The sequence below is a fragment of the Prionailurus viverrinus genome, chromosome D3 (assembly GCF_022837055.1).
Source record: "Prionailurus viverrinus isolate Anna chromosome D3, UM_Priviv_1.0, whole genome shotgun sequence".
NCBI lineage: Eukaryota > Metazoa > Chordata > Mammalia > Carnivora > Felidae > Prionailurus > Prionailurus viverrinus.
In genome coordinates this window covers 55,151,077-55,174,463 of record NC_062572.1, presented here as the reverse complement: position 1 = coordinate 55,174,463, position 23,387 = coordinate 55,151,077, and the positions used below count along the sequence as shown (strand labels likewise).

The window sequence follows — 23,387 nt, the reverse complement described above, 5'->3', positions numbered from 1 at the left end:
AATCAAGGAAAACGTCTGCAGCTTTAGGCTGAGCAACAGAGTGGGTGTTTAGAGCCAGTTACAGTGGTACAGACTAAAGGAAGAGTAGATGTATTTGGGGGGTGGGAGGAGAGGGATCAAGAGACATCGGCATGATATGTAACCCTTTCCTGTATCCCTGAAGTTACATTGAGATCGAAGCACAGTAGGTGTGCCCGTGTATGTGCACACACACTCACACACCAGAGCAGAACCAGGAGCCGGAGTGGTTCTGTTTTAATGCCTTAAACATAACTCGTTCAGGGCTCCGAGGGCTTCTATCAAATCTTAATGTAAAAAGGTCAATACGGGACAGGAGAAAGGGCCCTCTGTTGTGACTGTATTCTTCGATTGACAGGCACTCTGAACCTCTGCTCCTCCTTTTTAATCATTGGAATTCATTATCTCTGAATCAAGAAAGCATTAGAGACATAGGGTGTAGTTCTATTCACTTATTTGACATTGTCTATTGCAGTGGTTTTCTTTTTTTGTCTCTAACAGAAGCTTAAAAAAAAAAAGGCTGACATGAATCACAATAAATAGAAGAATTAAAATCAGAACTCATCTGACTGAAGCACATTGAGGGGCAGGGGTCTCCATGTGTCCCTGTTCTCTCTCTGTTCCTCCCGGGGGTCTCAAGACACCTCTGTGGAACCCTGCAGCTTTGCAGAACCCGGTTTCAAAACCCTGGAAACACTGGGTGGGATGTGAGAAATAAGACCATCAGTAAGACTGGACTCTGCTATCTTTGGGTTTTATAGGGAAGTTAACAGATGAAATAAGATGACTGTCATACAAGTGAAAATATGATAAACAATAGAAGAGAGACATATACAGACAATGTGTGTGGCAGTCCGGAGGAGAAAGAAACTTCCGGTTGGGTGATGCATGAGATAAGCTTCATGGAGATGATGACATTTTAAATGAGCTGGTAAATAGACATGAATTGGAAGAGCAGAGAAATGAGAAAGAAAGGCATTCCAGGCAGAATAGCACAGGCAAAGGTGTGGAAGCTGGAACAGGTGCGGAAAAACAAGGAGTTCTGTTGAGCCACTGGAATAGGGTGACTAGGATGTCTGAAAGGCAGTGATGGCTGAAAAGGCTGGAGGCAGGTCATGGACAGCCCTGAACATCAGGTGGCACTTTGTACCAGGCGTCATGCTTAGCTCTCCACGCGGAGCCCTCATTGCTGCAGTTTCCTGAGAGAGAACCCCCCCCCCCCCGGCCATTTGCTCTAGGATATAACCCCCCAGAGACCGCCCATCTGGACTTGCGCTTGCTCCTTGCAGGATCTTCCACAGACTTTAAGACACGAGCCCAAAGATCCCTGTACCCAGTAGGGGCCATGGAAAATTGGGGGGAAGTCTTGGTGAAGTTAGAGTCCTTGGCATTTTCATTCATGTCCGAGGATGTTCCTCTCCCCACTTCCCCCAAGAAAACAGGTAAAGGGGACACTCCTCCTGGAAAGTAAGGAGTTTTCAGTATGTCTCAACTCAGCTCTTTATTTGATGTTACTGGAAACTTGGAACCCTGATCTTCATTAGGGCTGTGACCATGCCAGCTGTTCCCATGCAACTTTGGTCCTACTTGGCACATAGGGGGGGACTCATGTTTGTTGACTGATTGATTGACTCATCCGTGGTGGTCACACCCAAAGTCATTATGTAACTAAGTCTAGAAATAGGACCCTAGTGCCACTTGTTTGTTCTGTGGCATAATTGAAAGATGAGTAAGAACATAAATATTAAGAGGCTCTATCTTGACCTTGGTACTAAAAATGTGAGAGTTAAATTTGAAAGTAAAAGCCAACCTCACAGGAGAAGAAAAGATTTTGGTCTCCAGTCTCTGATGTAATTTCTTACAAGAGAATCTTTTCAGAGCATGTCCAGTGTTTATAGAATACTTCTAAAAAAAAAATTTTTAACACCTGAAATCACTTAATTTATTTGAAAAAATTAGGCATTTCAAATGAAGTCATATTTTTCTATTGGCTCTGTGACCATGAAATGAGTTTTCCATTTTTAGGAAGTATGTGGGATCCAGAGAACGTCATAATTGTTAGATGTGGCTTCAGCTTGTAATTTTCAAAAGGGAACTTTAATGGGGCATAAATTCAAGTGCTCCGCAGAATTAAATAAAACTTTTTTGGAAAGTTGTACTGGAGTGAGTCCTGGGAGAAAGACATGCCTTGTATCTTAACAGCTGCCCCGCCTAATAATTAAAGATGGTAATAAGCTTTCAAGTGAGGCCACTTTCAAGTGAGACATCATCTGGGAAGGTGACAAATTCCCCCCAGGTCTTTAGGGATAGAAGGTGCTGGAGCAATGGAATGGAGTCAAAGAAAGTATGTCTTTTTTTTTTTAATTTATTGTTTTTTAATGTTTATTTTTGAGAGAGAGAGAGAGAGAGAGAGTAGTGTGCAAGTGGGGGAAGGGCAGAGAGAGAGGGAGACAGAGGATCTGAAGCAGACTCCAGGCTCCGAACTGTCAGCACAGAGCCCGACGCAGGATTCGAACCCACGAACCACGAGATCATGACCTGAGCCAAAGTCGGACGCTCAACTGACTGAGCCACCCAGGCACCCCGAAAGTACGTCTTTCCTAGTAAGGGAAGCAAAGCTGGTAATCGGTGAACGAACTCCGTTTGCCACAGCCCATGACCCAGGCCTGTTAAGACGCAGTGGTACAACAGCTCCATTGCAGTGTCTATCAGCCTATTCGTGTTCTTCTAACTCTTCTCTTCCTCCTGCACTTCCTACCTCAGGGTCCTGAGTCACAACATGGACCTGCGCTCTCTCCCCAGCAAATTCTGGAGCTGTTTGTTTCTTTCTGTAACCATGAGAATGAATCTTTCCCCTTCAACCATCATGCTTACTGTGTTTCCTGCACTGTGCTGCAGTTCCGGAGTCCTCAGGGTTATGTTTTCAGCACTTTCCTACCTGTATCTTAAGGTGGAAAACTAGGTGGTGGGGCCAGATAGAAAATCCTCAGTGGAGGAGTAATTGATGTATCCCTATTAGACTTTGTATTTGATGTGGCTATTTAGAATTATGCTCTAGTTGCCATGTGTCTATGTAAAGATTGTTTAATACAGTTTTTTTGAAAACAAAACTCTGCCAGTAATTTTTCCAGAATATGAGAAGCTATTCCCTTCCTTATAGGAATAGCCCAGGAGAAAGTAAGCATAGCTCCAAATAGAGAAAGGATGCAGCCAGTTGAACTCCTCAGAGTTGTTGCAGATGAGCTCAGACTGAAAGGGCACGCCCAGATCACTGAATGGTGACATTTCACCTTCTTAAATTGTGCAAAGTGCCCTCAAATCAGAATGACCTGACAGTCCTTCTTAAGTGGATTATCCGTTTGGTTCATACATTTATTCTGAACACATCTTCTACTTCATAACATTGTGGGCCTCTCTCCATCATCTTAATTTTTTGGGTACCAGTTGATAGGTCTAAAATATTTACCTGGATACACTCAACAAGTGTCTTTTTTTTTTTTTTAAAGAACTTAAAGAACTGTCTTTTTTTTTTTTTTCCTCTTTAGAAGAAGCCATTTTGGGGGTGCCTCGCTGGCTCAGTAGGTTGAGCGTCTGACTGAATTTCATTTCAGGTTATGATCTCATGGTTCGTGGGTTTGAGCCCCACATAGGGCTCTGTGCTAACAGTGCGGAACCTGCTTGGGATTCTCTGTCTCCTCTCTCTGCCTTTCTCCCACTCATATTCTCTCTTTCTACCTCCTCTTTTTTTTTTTTTTAAATAAGAAGGTGCTTTTTTTTAAGTTTATTTCTTTACTTTGAGAGAGAGAGAGCGTGAGCAAGCTGGGAAGGAACAGAGAGGGAGAGGGGGGAGAGAGAGAGAGAGAGAGAGAGAGAGAGAGAGAGAATCCCAAGCAGGCACCACACTGCCAGCATAGCGTTCAATGCAGGGCTCAAACTCCACAAACCGTGAGATCATGACCTGAGCCAAAATCTAGAGTCAGATGCTTAATCGCCTGAGCCACTCAGGCACCCCACATTCTCTCCCTCTTTTAAAAATAAATAAACATTTTTTTTTAAAAAGATGCCATTTGGAAAACAATAATGGAAAGACTTTATATTGCATGAAATTCTACAAATAGAATGTATGAGTCCCAAGCTGTTCTGGTCTGCACACTGAATTACAAATCATCATCAAAACTGTAGAATCACAGCTCTTCTAAAATCATTTATGCAACAGTGTCCAACCTGGGGACTCCAGAACCCAGGGATTAATATCCTCCATCATCGTCAGTAACAGAAAAAAAGGTCTATTCACTCTTGGTTATTGACATGGCAGCAATTCCTGAGGTTCATGAAAAGAAAATCATCAAAGGAACTTTAGGTTGTGAGCCACTGGCTTAAACCAAGTATTACTGCCATATTGATGAAGAATGCGATAACCATAGTGAGAGCATGATTCCCCAAAGCCCCTGAGAAACTAAGCACAAGGATTTGTTATAAGATGGATTGGTAGCATATATTCATTGCATAAGGCTTAAAGTCCATCATAAATAAAGTTCCTGTGATAGAGCACGCTGTGTTGTTGGTGTTTGGGGAAAAATAAGACTTACAGGGTGAGTTTAATGCCACATTTGATCGGACCTAGTCCAGTAGGTGCTGGAAAAAAAACAGACTGAGCTGTACAGAAGTGAGTTGGGGTATGTGAATCTGCCTCAGACTGGCTAAACAATTGGTAGGTACATGGGAAGAAATGCCAAGCATCCCCAGAGACTTCATTTCCCTGTCTCGGTGGAATTTAACTAGAAGCAGGGAAGTGACCTGCCACACTATGTGATAGATAATTAGAGGCACGTTAAGAGCCATGGATTGGAATCCTCCTCACTCTACCACATAGTAGCTTCGTACCTTTGGCAAAATACTTAACCTCCCTGAGTCAGTTCCTGTGGGGAGAATAACAGCCTCTTCATTGCATTATCATACCACACAAAGTGCTTGGCACTTTGCCCGAGCACTTGGTAAGCATTTAATAAATAATAGCCATAACTTCATATGGGATAGACTCCAGTTTAGGGTCAGATAGAAAATGATTTTGTGGAGGCTTTTCCCCTCAGTCCTTCCTTAATGAGGGTATGGTAAACCCTCTAAAGGGTCAAGGAGGCTGACGGAAACAGGCGCATCAACCTCCACAGCCAGCTCAGTATCCAAGCGGGCGCCATTGTCCCCACATTCCAAAAGCACATGTGATAGTTTCATTTTGCTGGGTCTCTGAGATATTACAAAAAACGTACTGGGTTTAAAAACAAAGGGGCTCCTGGGTGGCTCAGTCAGTCAGGCGTCCAATTCGACTCAGGTTATGGTCTCACAGTTTGTGAGTTCGAGCCCTGTCTCGCTCTGTAGCTGACAGCTCAGAGCCTGGAGTCTGCTTCGGATTCTGCGTCTCCCTCTTGCTCTGCCCCTCCCCGCTCCCTCTCTCTCTCTCTCTCTCTCAAGAATACCTTACATAACTACCAAAGTTAGGAAAAAGCTATAAAAAGATGTTCATTTATAAACTCAGAAAAGTGGCTATGACAATGGATTTTACTCTGAATTTTTATTTTATTTTGTCTTTGGAATTTTTTCCTGTATCAAATGTTAACCTTAGAAAAGGCATTAAAAGACAGATTTTCTTAAATAAATCTGACACAATATTCAGGCTTAGGTACTAAAAAGATTACTCTGGAAGTGACTATTTATTTTTCAAAGTAATTGCACTACAAAAAGATTCACTCAGGATTCCACTAATTAATGAGGTCTCCTAAGGCATTTGACATTTAATTAATTTTAATTACGACTTTTGAGGAGTACCCTGTAAGCAAGCCATACCTACGTTCCCATTTGTTAATTGAAATAAGGACTAAATTATTACTGTGTTTTGGTAATTTTGAAACTAATTGCCTCTGGTTTCATGTAGGTTATTTGTTTTTAAATGAAAGCTTCTAAGCCAAGAAATGTTTTTCTCCTGTGTCCATTGAAAGTCTCAACGATTAGAATGTTAATAAAGTAATTATAATATTCTGTGGGATAGCTCTTGTTTCAAATCTGCACTCTTGGGTACCATTTGCACAAAATCACATTAATGTGAAGGTTATATACTATTTAAATATGTCTATCATGTATTATACTCCTTGCTCAGAAAAGGGCTTTATTCTCTGCCCCAATGGCGTATTCCTTCTCCTGAGTCCATAGAAACACCCTAGAATTTAAACAAGTATTCTTTTCAGAACCACTTGCCCTTCTTGCCTCCCAGTGAACAGCCTCCGCCTTGCCTCCCTCGCCCGAGGCTTGGAGATTGGAGGTCATTTCAAACCCAGGTCTGTGTTAGGTCCTTATCATCAGTGTATAAAACCGGGGTGGGGGGGGGGGGGGAAATATGCATCTAAGAATCAGGATTTCGACTGTAAATCACATCTGCCCTCGCGTAATTAATCACATAGAGGTTCATTTATTGCTATTTTGTCACTATAAACTTTAATTTCTGTTTAGCTGAAAATATCCTGATGGGTATGTGACAGGGTTATGAACTCTGTATAAAAGCCTCTTTATAAATAAGATTTCTTAAGGCTGTAATGATTTTGTTATCTGGGAGAGGGAGTGTGGGAAGCAATGTAAAATACAGGGCAGAGGGCATGCAGTGAAGGCAAAGTTGCAAAGTTCAAGGAAGCGTGGTTACAAAACTCCTTTCTTTCCATTGCTGACATTATCCTGAAGTCGGCTTCTTAGAGAAGAAAACTCATAGTACAGGTGAGTCCAGTTTTAGATCAAGCTTGCATATAGTATCTATGTATTTTCTGAATCATTGTCAACAAAGAGGTAAAACGATCTTTACCCACCTAAGTGTGCCAGTGTCTCTTTGGTGACTGTCCATGATTCTAAGCAACATGCTCTTTGAGACCAAAGATTTTTACACACAGGCATATGATGGTACATTTTAAACTACAGACAAGGGGAGTGTATGACCTCAACTCCAGATCCACTGCTGTTGTATTTAAAAGCTGAGTATGTGGCTATAAAATTGATTTTTCCCCCCAAAAAGACGGCTATGCGAAAGATGTCATAATAAGTGTTCCATTTACTTTTCTTAAGCGATCTCTTTGGTCCAGTTAGTGAAAGGGTGTAAAAAGTGTCAGTTCTTCCATAGAAGACAAGTAGAGAGTTCCAAGAAATGAAGACTGTCCAAGAAATACCATACCACAATCCCCCACCCCTACACTATGCTGTTTCATAAACACTTGGTGTGTATTTGGTTTCTTGTATTCTTTAATCCCTAGGAAGTGTCAAAGGAAGATAATGTCTCAGGAGAAAGAAATCAGGTCATAGGTAATGTATATAAAGTGCTCCCAATTGTATGTAACATTTGAATTTTGTCCTCTAAACAAACACTTGTAACCTTGTTTTCTAACCGTGTAGTAATGAGCTTTGCACTTTGAACAAATTCTCATGCATGACTTTTAACATGTGACTATTTAGGAAGAAGACTTCCTTGTCCATTTTTCACAAATTATTGGTCATTTACACTGTGCTCAGTTCCCTCCCAGCCAGACAGAGCTAAAGGGAGTAGCGAGGGGAAAGGAAGGTTAAATGCTGTTCCCAGCGTCAGGAAAGCAAGTTAAACTTCACGGACAGCATTCTGAAAATAAAACAGTCCCATTCTGTGATACATTATTTCTTTTTCAACCAATGATTGAGATGGGGTTTTGACTTTGTTGACCAACTTCACTTAGAAACGCAAAGCTTTCCGAAGCATTCATTCTACTGAGTGTGCTCTATCTTTGCTTTAGCTGTTTTACAGTAAGTTACCGTTCATTTCTTTCCTAGCTTTACAGTGGCCAGTGGTGGAATGGCCAAGGCAGAAAGCAATGAAAAAAATGTGTGTTCTCCACATCTTCTTAAATGGGTCCCAGGAGTCCGTGAGCACTCAGCCGCCAGGTTACATTATGTGCGTGTACATAGTGGGCATCTTTTTTAAAGTTTCTTCCAATTCAGGGGGAAGAAAAAGCCATGCCATCTTCAATACACCATCCCTTTCTAATAGCTGCCTCCCTCATTCATTTCTAGTCAGTATTCTTAAAAAGAATGGTCTGCCCTCCCAGGTCCACCCTCATTTCCCCTCACTGGAAATCTGGTTTCCAAGGCTTTTTTTTTTTTTTCAGGCTTCCTTTGCTAAGATCCCCAGTGACCTGCTTTCGCATATCTTCCAGACCTTCCCTGACTTCCCGACACCCTACTATCTTCACACTGACACGCTCTTGCTGTCTCCCCTCCCTTCACTTCTTGGACACTGTTCGGGTAGAGCTCTGTTCTGTGAGTGGTAAGAGGTAGTCACTTGTGTTTCTCCTGCTTTGTCTCATCTTCTGCCCATTCCTTAGGGGTTCAGCCTTCTTCACGTCTCACTGAGATCCCAATGCCACCATCACTCAGATTCTATCTGTTAGAACATCAAACTCAAACTCCGTATTTTCATAACTGGGTCCCTTCTTTCTCCCAAACTCTGTTCTTCCTTCTAAGTTTCTGTCTGATAAATGTCACCAGTACTTGTCTAGTCGGGGAAGCCCCCAGACCAGAGCATCACTGTGGTGGTTTTTTCCTGCCTCTGTACCTTTTGTGCACTTGTAATTCCTTCTTCCTGAAGACTTTCTCAGGATAATTGCCTATGCATTTGTTCTCTTGTCACCTTGAATAAATCAATGGTGCGCTTGCTGACCTTTGCTCTTACTTCTGTTATAAGAGGGCCAATTTATATCTTGATTATGTGTTTGTCTCCCTTCTTCCCAACTAATTCCATGACCTACTCATTTTTGTATACCCACTAGCTCAGTGAGCATGTGATAGGCACTCAACATACATTTGAACAAGTCAATAGCAAAATGGAATTACTGTAGTGTGTAGGAGAAGGGAAAGTGATGGCCACTTTTAGGGACAGTGGCTCTGCTCTCAGCTCTTAGTCCCCAGACACTTTTTACAGCTTACTTCAAACCCTGACTGTTAAATTATGTCAGTGTGTTAGATGGCAGTCACATGAATATTCCTTGTAGACTAAAGAAAAGTGACTAGAGAATGTTCTAGAAAGAGCAGAGCTCACCATTTCCACCTTTTAATAAATTACATAAAATTTCGGTATTTAGCCCTGGGTTAGCCTGGGCATGAATACTAAGGAGAGTTGTCCTAATCCTGAGTAGTGGTATCTGACATTTGATAAGAATTTAATCACTGAACATTTTAGGAAAGGGAAGCCCCTCCTGTGAAGGAGCAAAGATGAGAGAATGGTAGGAGGTATAACTGCTGGAGAGAAAAGCTTTAGATCAGAGAAGTCACGAAGCGAGGCTCAGAGGACAGCGGGGAGTCTGCTCTCCCTGCTGCCACCTGAACCCATGTTGTGTTCGTCAACACTTCCATAACCAGTAGGCGAGCTTCTCTGCACACACCCAAACTACCCATAGCCAAGGTCATACATAATCTGTGACAGACAGAACACCTGCCCCCTCACTTAGGACCAGTGTTGGAGGTTTATTCCTGATAATCCAGGTAACCTCATCCTCCCTGTGCTGGGGCCAGTTGAAGTTCAGTCCTAAATGCTGCGTTGGAGAGGAAGAGGAGGAGTCTGGTCCACCAAGCATGGTGTATTCTGTTATATGCTCACTGAGAGTAGTAACTATTCTGGGGGGCTGGCATGCCCCAACTTAGAAATACCACCATTGTCATTTTCACACTCTTAACTACGTCAAGTGTATTGGTGGAGTCAACGGTGGTCTTATGTGCCAGGTCTGCTGGTGCCTTTTTTTTCTCTAGATCACCACTTCTATGAGGACACCAAAAACTTAACATACAGCCCCGACTTACCAATAACAATCTCCAGGGCTGCCTGGGGGGCTCAGTCAGTTAAGCATCCGACTTTGGCTCGGGTCATGATCTCACAGTTTTTGAGTTCAGGCCCCTCGTCAGGCTCTCTGCTGTCAGCACAGACCGCACTTCGGATCCTCTGTCCCCCTCTCTCTGACACCCGTCTCTAAAATAAACGTTAAAATTTTTTTAAAAAATAACAATCTCCACATAAGACTATAAAAAGCATTCTCATAGTATATATTTTAAAATAAAAGTACCTTTTTTTTGTATTTTTGGTGACCTCTATTAACCTTTACCTCTATTAAATTCTGTGGGACATATTTGCACCAGAGGTGACAATATATATATATATTTTTTAACTGTCATCCACAGGGCACTATTAACAGTGATGATGGTCCTTACCATTTGCACGTTCAGGCTAATTACATATACCTGGAAAGTAAGTAAATATAAACAGCGTGAGCTGAGTTCAGGAGCAGCAACAAGTCCTGGTGGCCACATGCAGGGGTCCCAAACTGAGCCTGCAGTGGTCGGCACTGAGCCTTAGGAAATGGCATTTCGGAAGAGACAGGTAGTAAGAACCAAAGCAGAGGAAGGAGCAGACAAGCATAAGGTGTGTTGAGGAGACACTGAACCTGCCGCTTTGACTGGACCTGTGTGTTTGTGTAGAGCAGTGGTGGGAGAAGTAACTGGAAAGATGGAATGAGGTGGAATCATTTCTTCTGGCTACAAGCAATAGCGAGAAGGAGTGCAGAGAGCTTCAGTGGGAAGCAGGGGAGGCTGGACTTTATCCAGCAATCAGAGGGTGCCTCTGGAGATGGCAAGAAACGTGATGAAAGCCACATGCTGAGACTTTTAGAGGGAATCTGCTAAAAATGTGGCACTTAGAAGTGAAATTGAATATGAGGGGAAACTGCAAATAGGGTGAATGGCCATCGAGTCTTGTAAATTGCCCTTCATTGTCAGATGAAATTCATAAAATTCATTTCAAATATAACTACACTCCTCTTGGATATGTATGTTGAATCCAATCAAGAAGCAAAGAAAAGGAGAACGATTCCTGTTACAAGGGTGTAGGAGGTAGGAAGTAAGAGGGCACAATAAACCCTCATTATTTATACCTTCTGGATCCCAAAATGTATATATTTCACCAAAGCATATAGTTTTTCCCATAAACTGCATGTGACTTCATTTGAGCGTCTACAGCAGCGCATTGAAAGTAACAAGTTGAGGGGCGCCTGGCTCGCTCAGTCAGTAGAACATGCAGCTCATGGTCTCGGAGTTGTGAGTTCGAGCCCCACGTTAGGTGTAGAGATTACTTTAAAAAATAAAATCTTAGGGGTGCCTGGGTGGCTCAGTCAGTTGAGCGTCCAACTTCGGCTCAGGTCATGATCTCACGGTCCGTGAGTTCGAGCCCCGCGTCGGGCTCTGTGCTGACAGCTCAGAGCCTGAAGCCTGTTTCAGATTCTGTGTCTCCCTCTCTCTCTGCCCCTCCCCCGCTCATGCTCTGTCTCTCTCTCTCTCTCTGTCAAAAATAAATAAACATTAAATTTTTTTAATAAAAATAAATAAAATCTTTAAAAAAAAGAAAAGAAAGTAACAAATTGAAAGTAAGAGGTAGAGAGCAGGCAGTCAGCTATGCTCAGCCCCAGGTGGTCCTAATGCTTGGGGGAGCACAACCCATTCCTTTTTGCCTCTACAAAATTATACTTAAGTTCTTGTCATGGACCAGGTCCTTTTAAGATCATTTTTTTTGGTTTTTGTTTTCAACTACCTTTTCTCCAAGATGGGTTTCCTGTCAGCCTAGTTCTTTCCCATTGAACTCATGATTACATCCAAACAGCCCTCCCATGACAATGGAGGAAGACCTTCCTCTGGACTTCTCTTCACTGACTACACCCCATCTCCTAAGAACAAGAACCACACACACACTCACACGTACGCACTTAACTCATGTGGCCACCTCTAACCCTTTCTGTATCTCAGATGCAGTTTGGAGTTTAGCTATAAACACTCCAGTTAACCATAGCTCACCGCCCCCTCTGGGCCCCATGACCTACCAATGCTTTTCTTGACACTTCCTGCCCACTCCTGTCCTGCAGGAAGCCTACTGGAAAGCTGTTCGGTACTGCCCAGCTATAGAAGTAGGGGCCAGAACCAGCTCTAAATGACCTCGAGTTCCTGGGGTTAGTTATAAGAACAGGAAGAGGGGACTTCCAGTAAGTCAAATTCAAGTACAAGTGGCTGTGTTTCTGTGTTCTGAGACCTACGTCAGTCAGTTATGTTAAGTCATTGACATCTCAGCATATCATAATTGACATCTAGGTAAGTGAGCCCTAATGAAACGTCACATTTAATGACTACTTCCAGAACTTAGAAATTTCTAAATCAAACTCAGCATTAACCGTGTTTGCCCTGTGCTCTTCTCTACCCCAGTGTTGAAAGGGGACTGTTTATTTTAAACATTAAAACGTTAGGAGCTCCTCGGTGACTCAGTCGGTTAAGTGTCGGACTTCGGCTCAGATCATGATCTTAGCGTTGCTGAGTTCGAGCCCTGCGTCGGGCTCTGTGCTGACAGCTGAGCCTGAAGCCTGCTTCAGATTCTGTGTCCCTCGCTCTCTGCCCTTCTGCTCACACTCTGTGTGTCTCTCTCTCAAAAATAAACATTAAAATTTTTTTTTAAACTTACAAACTTAACCGACAGGCTCCCCATCTTCTTATATTTTCCATGATTCCTGTTACCATAAGTATAAACAGAATCAGGCACGTGTATAATAAAGTAACTCTCATTCATCCTAAATTCTATAGACATTCCCTAAGAAAGAAAAGAAGCATAGTTGGCTAAGGTACAAATCACTCACAGGAGGGAAGCTGATGCAATATCTTGATTACTTATTTTGTAACCAGTATATACTCCTGAAAGCCAGCCAGTGGGGTGACTCCTCCAGAGCTTTTCAGTGTCCTAGTTGGTTCTCGGCTCAGGAAAACTCAGCCCTCTAAGTGGTGCACGAGTCCTCCTGGGCTGGCTGAGCGATCCTCTCTCTCCCTCATCCAAACCCATGTGCTCCCAGATTTTCCTTCTGTAGTCTTCCACCACCTGCTTTTTAAAAGCTCAAAAGGGGAAAGCCTACAGCTAGTGGAGAAGAAAATCTGCTGCTCTGAATATTTTTGTTTAGCCTAAAGAACATTTCCAAATGAAAGACTATCACCAGGGGGTCCGGGTAACCAAGGCTGTGGGTCCTCTGGGTGGGCCCAATGGTCCTCAGCCCTAGGGAAAAATGCAATGGATAAGACTTCTTAAATTGCTTCCACTGATTTTAGAATTGAGGTTTGCCTGGTCACCTGTGGTCACATGATTTTTCCTAACATCTGTTTTTTTCTGGCAAGTGGATCGGCTCTGGGAAGCCAGTTAGGGGCCCAGCGCACAGTGTAGGCGGTAGGGATGCAGTGTAAGGTGAACCCATTTTATTTGGTCTTAAGCAAACCCAATACCAAAGCTAATGGGAGCTTGCTGTTTCATTGTCTTTATTAGCCCAGAGCTGCTGGGACAGAAAGAAATTGAAGGCAAAGGTGAAAAAAAAAAAATTGGTAGGAACAAGGCCTAAAAGCAAGCAAGGACATTTTTGACGAAGTCGGAATTGGCTCCATTTCTACCTGTGTAGCTTAGGGTTGACTAGCAGAACCGGGTATAAACTGCCCCCTGCTGCCTGACACAGAGAAGTGCGTTAAAAGTCCACGTCCTTAAAAAGAATCCTATTTCTTGAATGCCTCTGTGAATGGAGAAGAAACGGGGGTGATGGCAGGCAGACTTACACAAGCCGTGGGAATCCCAGGTCCCCTAATCCTCTCCACGGTAAACATGAAGGAAGTTAGGGGCGGCTCTTCCAAAGAGTGCTATGTTTTGGATTTGGAAGTCTGCCTCGTTACTCCATCTGCAGCCCTGTCCCGTTAAGTGTGGTGACCGTGTCACTGGAGCTTGTGAGAAGTGCAGCTCTCAGGCCCCACCCCCGGTCTGCTGAATCAGAGTCTGCATGCCGACAGGATCCCCGGGTGATTCACGTGCACACTTCCGAGTGAGAAGCCCTGGGCATAACTTCAGAAGCAGCTTCAACACTGGAGAAGAGCCACCAGTCCCGAAGGTTGGGTCAAATTGAATTCAGTGGGAACAGGGAATAAACACAACTCAGTGGAGGAGTTTGATCCTTTGTTAAGATCAGGGTTGCCTTATATGCTTGTTTCCTTTTTTTTTTTTTTTAAGCTTATTTATTTTGAGAGAGATGAGAGCAAGTGGAGGAGGGACAGAGAGAGAGAGAGAGGGAGAGGATCTGAAGCAGACTCCAGGCTGTGTGCTGACAGCAGAGAGCCGGATGCAGGGCTCAAACTCGTGAACCGCGAGATCATGACCTGAGCTGAGGCTGGACGCTTAACCGACTGAGACACCCAGGCCCCCCATGTCCTTATTTTCTCAATGCTTCTGTTGTATACATCTCACATGTCACTGTCTCTTGCACTCGCTGTAGTTCACATTACTTGCTGAATCTCAGCAGCACCAGGCAGTTGTCAAGCAGTCTCTTTTGAAAATTAGTCTGTCCCAGCGAGTATGCGACAGGCGTGGATTTTATCTCCGGCAGCATCTGTGTTTATCATCCTCCTTGTTTGCTGCAGTCTTCTCTCTCCCTCCCTTACACCCCTGCTGTTTTTGTTTAAGAGTAGCCACGTGACCCTGCAGAATCGCAAACCGACCCCCCCCACCCCGACCCCCAACCAGTGGCATTGTCAGTCTGTTGCTAACCCAGAGTGTTCTTTTCTGCGCCAGGTCAGGGAAGAGTGCCGGCTCCTGAACGCCCCTCCTGTTCCACCCCGAAGCGCAAAGCCTTTGTCCACAAGCCCCTCCGTCCCTCCTCGTGCAGCCAAGCCAGCGCGGCAGCAGACTCGCTCTCCCAGCCCCACCTTGTCCTACTATTCTTCAGGGCTGCACGACATGTAAGTCTCCATGCCAGGGCTCACCTCCGCATGTGTCTTATTGTCAGCCAGCTCACCGGGTCCTGAGAACGGTTTCCGGGTGGCCGTAACCTAGGCAGGAGGTGGGAGAGGAAATGTTCCTTAAAAACCAAAGAATTTCACTGGAAGAGCATGATGGGGCCCCTGTTGGTTTCAAGTTAGGATGGAAGGAGGAGCCAGGGTCCTAGAAAGAAAAGAAACCGCAGCCTATGTGAGAAATGGAGCATAAAGGCCAACTGGATTCTCTTAGACGCAAGCTGTGGAGGACTGCCAGTTCTCACAAAGCGGCATCTCGTTCTTTCTGCTCCGACTTCTGCACAAGGAGACAGACAGCACCTTCTACCGGGACCTAGACTTGAAAGGGTCCTATTGGCCCTCTCTACTCTGCCTTTCCCTTCTTGGCCATCACGGTCTGGTAGCCATTGACTTCTCTCTGGACCCTTCTGGTGCTGGGAGCTCCTTCTTCTGCAGGACAACTCATTCCATTGTTGGCAAATGCCAATAAGTTTTTCCATAATCTTTCATTATATCCAGTTGACATCTGTCTCCACGTAACTTTCAACTGTTTCTTATGTCTAGAAACACAAAAATAGATCCTCCCTGCTTCTCTTTGTCAGCCTGTGAATAATTTGAAGTCAGATGTAAGTCTTCTCTTCTCCAAAAGAGGCTGCCTCAGTTCCGCCAGCTATTTCCCCTGACATCGCTGCCTGGTCCCTCGTCAGCCTGGTCACCCACCTCTGAACACACTCTGGCTTCACTGACACTTAAAATCGGGCCCCAGAGCTGAACGCACGACTCCACATAATGGTCTTCACACTTAAAAATAGCTCTCTTTTGCAGGTATTTTTAATTCTCTGAACATTTAAATCCTTACGCTAGTTTTAGTCAGTTATATAGAAACCAAGGCAAGCATTGTGTTTGAAGCATTTCTTCTTACCTCAGACTTTTGGATGGGAATAGAGACACAGGTGGTAGTGATGTAGTGTTGTCCCATAGCACAAGGATGACAGGCATGAGGCACCCATTTTCTGCCCCCATCCCACCCTTCCCCACTACAGACATTAGTAATGAGTGACACTGCCTGTTGGTGATAAGCCTAAACCTGGCCCAAGAATGTGTCTCCTCATAAAGATCCAGGCACCCCCTAACAATGATTTTCTTGTTAGTTTAAAAAGCATATATATTTTTCCATCTCCACTAGAGCACGTTAAATCATTATAATTCATTTCCGTAATTACCAATGCATCTTAGTAACGTAAAGATTTTTTTTAACCCAGTGGAGTTAGCAGGTACTTCATCGAATTCACCATAAGAAATCCTAGATTTTTCTTCCTACCTCTGTTTTTCTACTCAGAAGTGACATCTGTGGCATAAAGATGGGCTTGGTAGTTGGCTTTTAGGTTACTCACCGCCCTTTCTGTGTTTGCTTTTAAGCAGCGTTCCTAAAAGTGACACCGGTCCTTCTGAGAGTGCTCCCGTGTCCTGCTATCCCTGTAACCGAGCGAAAGCCGATTCCGTGGACCCCAAGTCCCCGACGGGCAGTCCTTCTGCTGAAACCCTCTCCTCCAGGCTCTCGTGGCCCAACCACTATTCGGGAGGGTCGGAGAGCCAGAGCAGGGGGGACTTCCTGCCGGGGCCAAGCAGGAGTTACAGTTACCCCAGACAGAAGACGCCAGGCACACCAAAGAGAAACTGCCCAGCACCCTTTGATTTTGACAGCCATGAGCTCTCGGCCAGCCCCCCCGGCTCGGTCACTTCAGAATTCAGTGGCGGCGTCTCTGCCTGTCCCAAGTCAGCCAGCTACTCTGTGGAGAGCACAGATGCGAAAACGCTGGCCGCGGACACAAGCAAGCAGAGTATCTCGTGCCCTGCCTTACCCCCCAGGGCCCCAAAACCGGTGGAAGAGAAAGCCGCCTCGGACACTTCTCCTTTGCCTCTGAAAATTGATGGTGCTGAGGAAGACCCCAAGTCCGGGTCACCGGACCTCTCCGAGGACCAGTACTTTGTTAAAAAGGGCATGCAGGACATCTTCTCCGTCTCCTACCCTTTCTCGTCTCCGCTTCACCTCCAGCTGGCCCCCAGGTCCTGTGGCGATGGCTCCCCGTGGCAGCCACCCGCTGACCTGTCGGGACTCTCTATAGAGGAAGTGTCCAAGTCGTTACGGTTTATCGGTTTGTCTGAAGATGTCATATCGTTCTTTGTTAGCGAAAAGATCGACGGGAATTTGCTCGTTCAGCTAACGGAAGAAATCCTCTCGGAGGATTTCAAATTGAGCAAACTGCAGGTGAAGAAAATAATGCAATTCATTAATGGCTGGAGGCCCAAAATATAGCCAAACAACCCCAGCTAGCATTGGACGAAACTGATGTACGTGTGTGCCAGAGGGGGTGCGCTGGGACACAATTCCATGTTTTTTGCACTAAAAACCTTCTCTGTAAATAGGGATAAGAGACACTCCTACTATGCAGATTACGTTTTTGAATGGTGAACAGGCTATTTTGTACATCAATAAAAATGCTGTACAGAACACTTAGAGGTGTGCCTTGTACATCACTCAACACTCAACAGCTGCTAAAAGACAAAAGGCATGTTCAGAGAGAGAATTCTTACCCAAGTAGGTTTATGCGAGAAGGTATGGTATTTATTACAAAATAGCCAAAGCTGAAAAAAAAATAAGAATCAAAAAACATAAACAAAAACAAACAACACTTTTGAACAACAGTTCTCTCCTTTGGGAAAATCGACTTTAGACAATTAACTATTCTGTGCTCTGTCGTTTGGATTGCTCAGTGCTAATTGTTTTACTCTTGTGCCTGAAAATGTTAGTGATATGAAATGACACTTTACTGTTTGTTATATGCTCGGTGGGGATCTTTTCATCAAAAGGCATTTTCCAAAAGTCATGTGTTGATAGAAGGTGTATGACGTCCTTAGAAATAATACAAATTATGACCACAATGATTTATCTGTAACTGCTGCTAATTTTCTCGAGCAGTGGAAGAAAAGAGCAGAACGTATACATATATGTGTATAGATGTATACACAATGCAAACACGTTTTAAACATCATTATTAGTCTGATGTTTTAGATAACATCTGTTCACTTTCAAATATCGATTGAGGTTTGGGGCCATTAATTAGGTTGCCGCTTAGGAAGAGTGGGCAGAATGATTCCAAAGATTCTCAGAACCCTTTCCTTGACGCTCAGTCTTACTGGTCTTCATCACTGAAAGCTTAGAGAAAATCAGTAGAGTGTCTGTATGGAAGAATTACATTTGATTGTAAGCCCATGTGGGGTAGTTTGCATATAATACTCACATGCTGGTGTCTGGGAAAACGACAGTGTCTTGTCAAAGGATTATTTGTCTCCTGTTTGAGGGTCTTATATTCCTGGTGTCCAACAGCGAGAGGTCTGAAAAGCATTTCTCAGAGCGTGTTAGGTGTTCTCAACGTGCTTTGTGCTTCACCAGAGCTCAGAAATCAGACATACGATCTTCTGTTATTGTGCGTGCTAGATATGTTGAGTAATTTTTTAAAGTATCAGTAAGTACTTGTTTAGTTCGTAAGCCTCTTCTTTCCTCTCTTCCAAAGAAAATGTATTATTACCATACTTTTATTATTGAGAATTCCAGGACATGATTCCGACAGGTTTTGCCAAATGTGATTAGATATTCCAAACTATAATGTCCTCGTCATCATTCTTGACTTTTTGAAGGAATGTATATCTTAGGAAAGCTAGAGTTCTCCGAGCAAGCCGTCAGCCATAGCCCTGTCTCCCCCCACATCTGATTCTGGATGTGCAGACATCTGTGACTGAGGTCAGCCAACCAGGTGCCAACATGACTTCAGGGTTGGCTTCTTGTTATCTATTCATCCCACTGACCAAAATAAGTAAACAAATGTAAAGACAAGACCCACAATAAGGCAACATGCAAGATGGCTTTATTTCTTGACGTTAAAGATGCTTAATCCATCTCGTGGTATAGAATTGAGGTGAATTGATGCGTCTTCTCATTTGCCATCATAAATCTTCTCTTTTTTTTTTTTTTAAGGGGCATTTTTTCCCCCTTAACATTTCTCCCAAAATGTAAATACTCTGGGTAGAATGACCCCATAAGGAGAGTATCTTGTAAAATTCGTCATACTGGAGCACCCCTCCAGGAGTAACTGAAATATTTATTACAAAGGAGTTTCTGGTACCGCACTCACATGACAAGAGACCCTCAGTGACTTTGCCGGTTAGAAAACATCCTTCTGTATAAGCCACCACTTCCGTAGCAACATTAACCTCTCAGAAACTTCCTTGAAAATAAAAACAGACAGGATGCAGTTGAAAAGCTGCATTTTTTTTCTTTAACAAATCCTCACGGAATCCGCTTTTAAACGCCTGACCCCTGGACACAATTCTCAAATTCAGGCAGGAGGAACCGACTGGCTTTGGGTTTACTATGAAGGTTGCCCCACATACACAAATGACCCCTTTTATGTTTCTCTTTTTGTTTTCTCTTTTGCAAGAACCTGACACAAGTAGTTTCTGCGTTCTGTCTTGGCATATTTATATCGAGTTTATATTGGTGGCAATGTAGAGACTGCTTGGAGACAGGCACTGTGGCCCTTGGGTCATGTATTCAGATTTGTTGAACACCTCTTATTGCCAGGAACCATGCTGTGTGACTCGACAATACTAAAAAAAAAAGACGTGGCTTGTGCCCTCTTGGAGCTCCTAATGTTTATATTTAAAATCACAGTTGCTGAGACTGCATATGTGTGACAAAAAGAGACATGAAATCTTCTGGGCAGTTGGATGTATGGAGAGTTAAGTGTGTTATGTCTTGAAAGAATCCACAGATGGAAGAAATGGCAGTCTCCATTAAAGGGATAAAAAATAAACACCATGAGACCATTAAAACTTGGAATATGTTGGAGGCAGAAAGTATCTTGGACTACCACTGGCTAGTGCTCTCTTTTACTGATTGGGAACATTTTTAACTGTAATATCTTCTGGCCTCTCTAAAGGCACAAATAAAGGTAGCCGCCATTACTGAGCTGAACCCTTGTCTGTAGAGGACCTCGGCACCCTGACTAGATGAGGCATGCACTGCTAGAGAGAATCATGGCCAGAAAGGCAGTGTGGGAATAGGGTGGAACCGGTCTTTCCCTTCTGAGAGCTGCGGTTTTGCAGTGAAAAAACGATGCATAGAGATCCCCAGATGCAGAATCTTTTCTAACCAACCAAGTCAAGATTGAGTACATCTTCTAGCAGGTTCCCTGCCGTCAGGGCAGTAACCATGGGGCTTAGGGGAAAGTGCCTGTCTAAACAGGACCCTGTTTGGGGTTTACATTCATGGCCCCCATCAAAAAAGAAAATCAGCAATAAGCCAAATCAAGCAGCTAAAATGTAAAAATATGGACCTAACTCATGCTGGAAGGGAGAACTCACACCCTCCCAGACCGATTCTTTCTCAGAATCTTGTAAACGCCAGCACATTCTCTCTCTTTTAAGTTGAGCTGCTCAACTTTATGAACTGTGAAATTTACATTTATACTCTTTCAACCCACATATACCATTCAAGTTTATGAAGTTGCAGCAAGCCGCCCATTCGACTGAATTGCAGTGTTTATTCTTGTCTCATGGAGAAATAAAACAATCTTACGGGAAACTGTTATGACAATCCATTCCAACTGTTTTCAGACACACACATAAACACCCTCTGCTCACATTCCAGAACCACCTGCACATCATCCCTACAACTCCTTGAGAAGTTCAGGGGGTGGCTGTGGATGGATAGAGGGTCCATTTTCCAATCACTGTGTAACAAGTCACTACGCGTCATGCTTAAAGAGTATGAAGTTAACATTTTTAATCACAAACTGGAAAACAAAACAGTTCTCCAAAGTACCTCGTGAACCATTCAAAGGAAATTTCTGCGTCATCCACCAGAAAAGCTAAATCTGCTGTTGGATACGTTAATTCCCACTCTTTTTCTAGTAATACAAAGGCAACTGGCTGCTAGGGCAGGAAGTGTAGAACACCCAAAGTGCAAATGACGAGGAGGATTTTTGCCCTAGGGGGCTGTAAAACTGTGTGGAATTCTCACAGCCGCTTCTTGTCCCATTGCCGTTTAGTCTTTGAAACTGGGTGTTTTAAAATTGATCTCATGGTGGAAACCAGAAGCAAGGGGTAAATGTGATTTCAGTTAAAACTATGTACAAATATCTTCTGTAATTTTGCTGCTCTAATTTTTAGGCTATGAATTTTGTAATGAGCTGATCAGATTACAAATTTCCTTTGTTTACAATCTCATATAGTAGGGGCTCAGATCATTTCTTAGCTGTCAATCTCTTCTCCCATTTTCATACGAAGTTCCATTTAAAACATTGCTGAAACTAAGCCTAAAAATTAAACTCAATTAATTAAAAATGGGGGAGTTTTCCTTGATTTAAATGGAAATGGTATATTCTTTTCAAAGAATTTTGTAACCACCTTTATAGCTTCTTTGCTTGGAAAACCGAGGGTGTTAACTACCAGTTAACAGTTGTATTACTTTCCAGAGCATTATCTAACGGGCCCAATGTGTACCTCAAGATAAACATGGTATGTTATGTCTAAAAAAATTCATGGTTGATTTAAATGGTTCTGAAATGTCTATAAATAAAGAAAATTTAAAAGTTGCTCTTCTTGCAGTCCCTCAGTGAGTCGGACCTAGTGCATAGTTTTCTAGAACTCTGTTCCCCATCCTCATGGAGATGAGAACGCGCGTCTGAAGGGATTCTTAATGCTGCAAGCCCATTCCGTACTAAGAGGCGGAAAGCAATGGCTATTGTACAAAGAAAAAGCTGGGAACCAGGTCACCTGATGGCATTCAAAGAAAATCCAGTACCTGTGTGGTCAGAAGTTAGAACAAAAGACAATTCATTTATATAATGAACTGGTGAGGTTTACAAAAACAAAAAAAAACAAAAAAACACTTCGTGTTTGGGGAAAAGAAACAACACAGATTCCTCTCTACACAGTTTAATTTATATAATTACAATCAGCATTAAGAGCAGAAATGGGTGTACAAGAGAAAGTCATGAGCATTCAGCTCACTGTGGCACCCACCAGTGAGTTTTACAGAGAAGTTGGCAAGTGGCAAATGGAGGTTGCTTAAGAGAGTTTCTGTTTTACACAAAATAGCATGCAGTAGCTTCAGACCACTTTATTGTGAGATTCTGGGGGAGAATCAAAGGGCTGGCAGGACAATGGGAACCCACATCCCCCGCCCTGACTAGACCTCCCCAGCTTCACAATCACGGAAACGTCTTCCTGTCTTCCTTCACTAGACAAAGCATTGCCAAACCATCTTCTACTTAAGCCTTCAACCCTTCTATCCTGTTTCACAGGGATAGAACTTGTAACTAAACCCACAGGTGGCCACTTCCCTGGATTTCCAGGATATGCTCTGGAAGAATTTACAGAATTGAACCTGCACGATGGGTTGGCTAAAGCATCCAAGTATCTAGCTCAAGGTCCTAAGAGTGCTTAATCAGATACACGCTAGGACATTGACTTTTCCAAACTGAAAATTGCAAAGTAAATTTGAGTTTAGATATAAGTTGGGTTAAAGTCAAATATCCTGAGGTTAGAAAGAGCCAAATCACTGAAAAGAATGATTAAGCACTGGGTAAATTCTTGTTTCACTGAAATGAGTTTTTCCTTAAGAATCACCCTCCAGCTCCTTAGTTAACTCATACACTTACTTCTGGATTTATCCAGAGATCAGGACCTGCGCTGAAGTTGGACATTTAACCAACTGAGCCACCCAGGTGCCGAATAATAATATTTAATTTTTTCCTAGGGGGCACCTGGCTGGCTCAGTCGGTAGAGCCTACAACTCTTATTTATTTTTTTAAGGTTTTTATTTTTGAGAGAGACAGAGCGTGAGTGGGAGAGGGGCAGAGAGAGAGGGAGACACAGAATCCAAAGCAGGCTCCAGGCTCTGAGCTGTCAGCACAGAGCCTGATGCGGGGCTCGAACCCATGAACCATGAGACCTGACCTGAGCTGAATTCGGACACTCAATAGACTGAGCCACATAGGTGCCCCAAGAGCATACAACTCTTGATCTCAGAGTCATGAGTTGGAGCCCCATGTTGGGCATAGAGATTACTTTTAAAAAGTTAATTTTTTTTTCAGTGCATAGCGTTTCTTTTCCTGGTCCTCCAACTTCTTTGTCTTCTAAGATCTTCAACCGATGCTACCCAGTCAGTGCTAGCTGAAAATCAAGAGAAATCTCTCCTGCTCATAAAATGGAGGCTCTGAGCATATCTCCTGCTCTTTGATCAAAAAGTATGACTCAGCAGAGATAGAGACAAATAGAAGATTTAAAAATGTAAACAACAACTTACACATAGCACACACACCTTCTATGGTACTGTATCCAGCCAGGCCAGTCCCTCTGGGACACCAGAGTGAAGAAGCAACTGTAGTACTAAATATGACCGCAGGGTGTCGGGCTTTTCCAACCAGCTA

At 43.4% G+C, this 23,387-nt stretch overlaps 1 protein-coding gene across 4 annotated transcripts in view; it reads left to right on the top strand.

The window, feature by feature from the left end:
• GAREM1 (GRB2 associated regulator of MAPK1 subtype 1) overlaps nucleotides 1–21,548 on the top strand; it is a 204,279-nt gene extending 182,731 nt beyond the window's left edge. For 3 of the 4 annotated variants that reach the window (XM_047828338.1, XM_047828342.1, XM_047828343.1), the window contains 2 exons: nucleotides 14,693–14,859; nucleotides 16,312–21,548. In XM_047828338.1, the coding sequence (XP_047684294.1) occupies nucleotides 14,693–14,859; nucleotides 16,312–17,209 (1,065 nt within the window). In that variant the 3' untranslated portion in view covers nucleotides 17,210–21,548. The remainder of the gene's footprint in view (nucleotides 1–14,692; nucleotides 14,860–16,311) is intronic. The other variant, XM_047828339.1, reaches the window with a different exon arrangement.
• The last annotated feature ends 1,839 nt before the right edge of the window (nucleotides 21,549–23,387 follow it).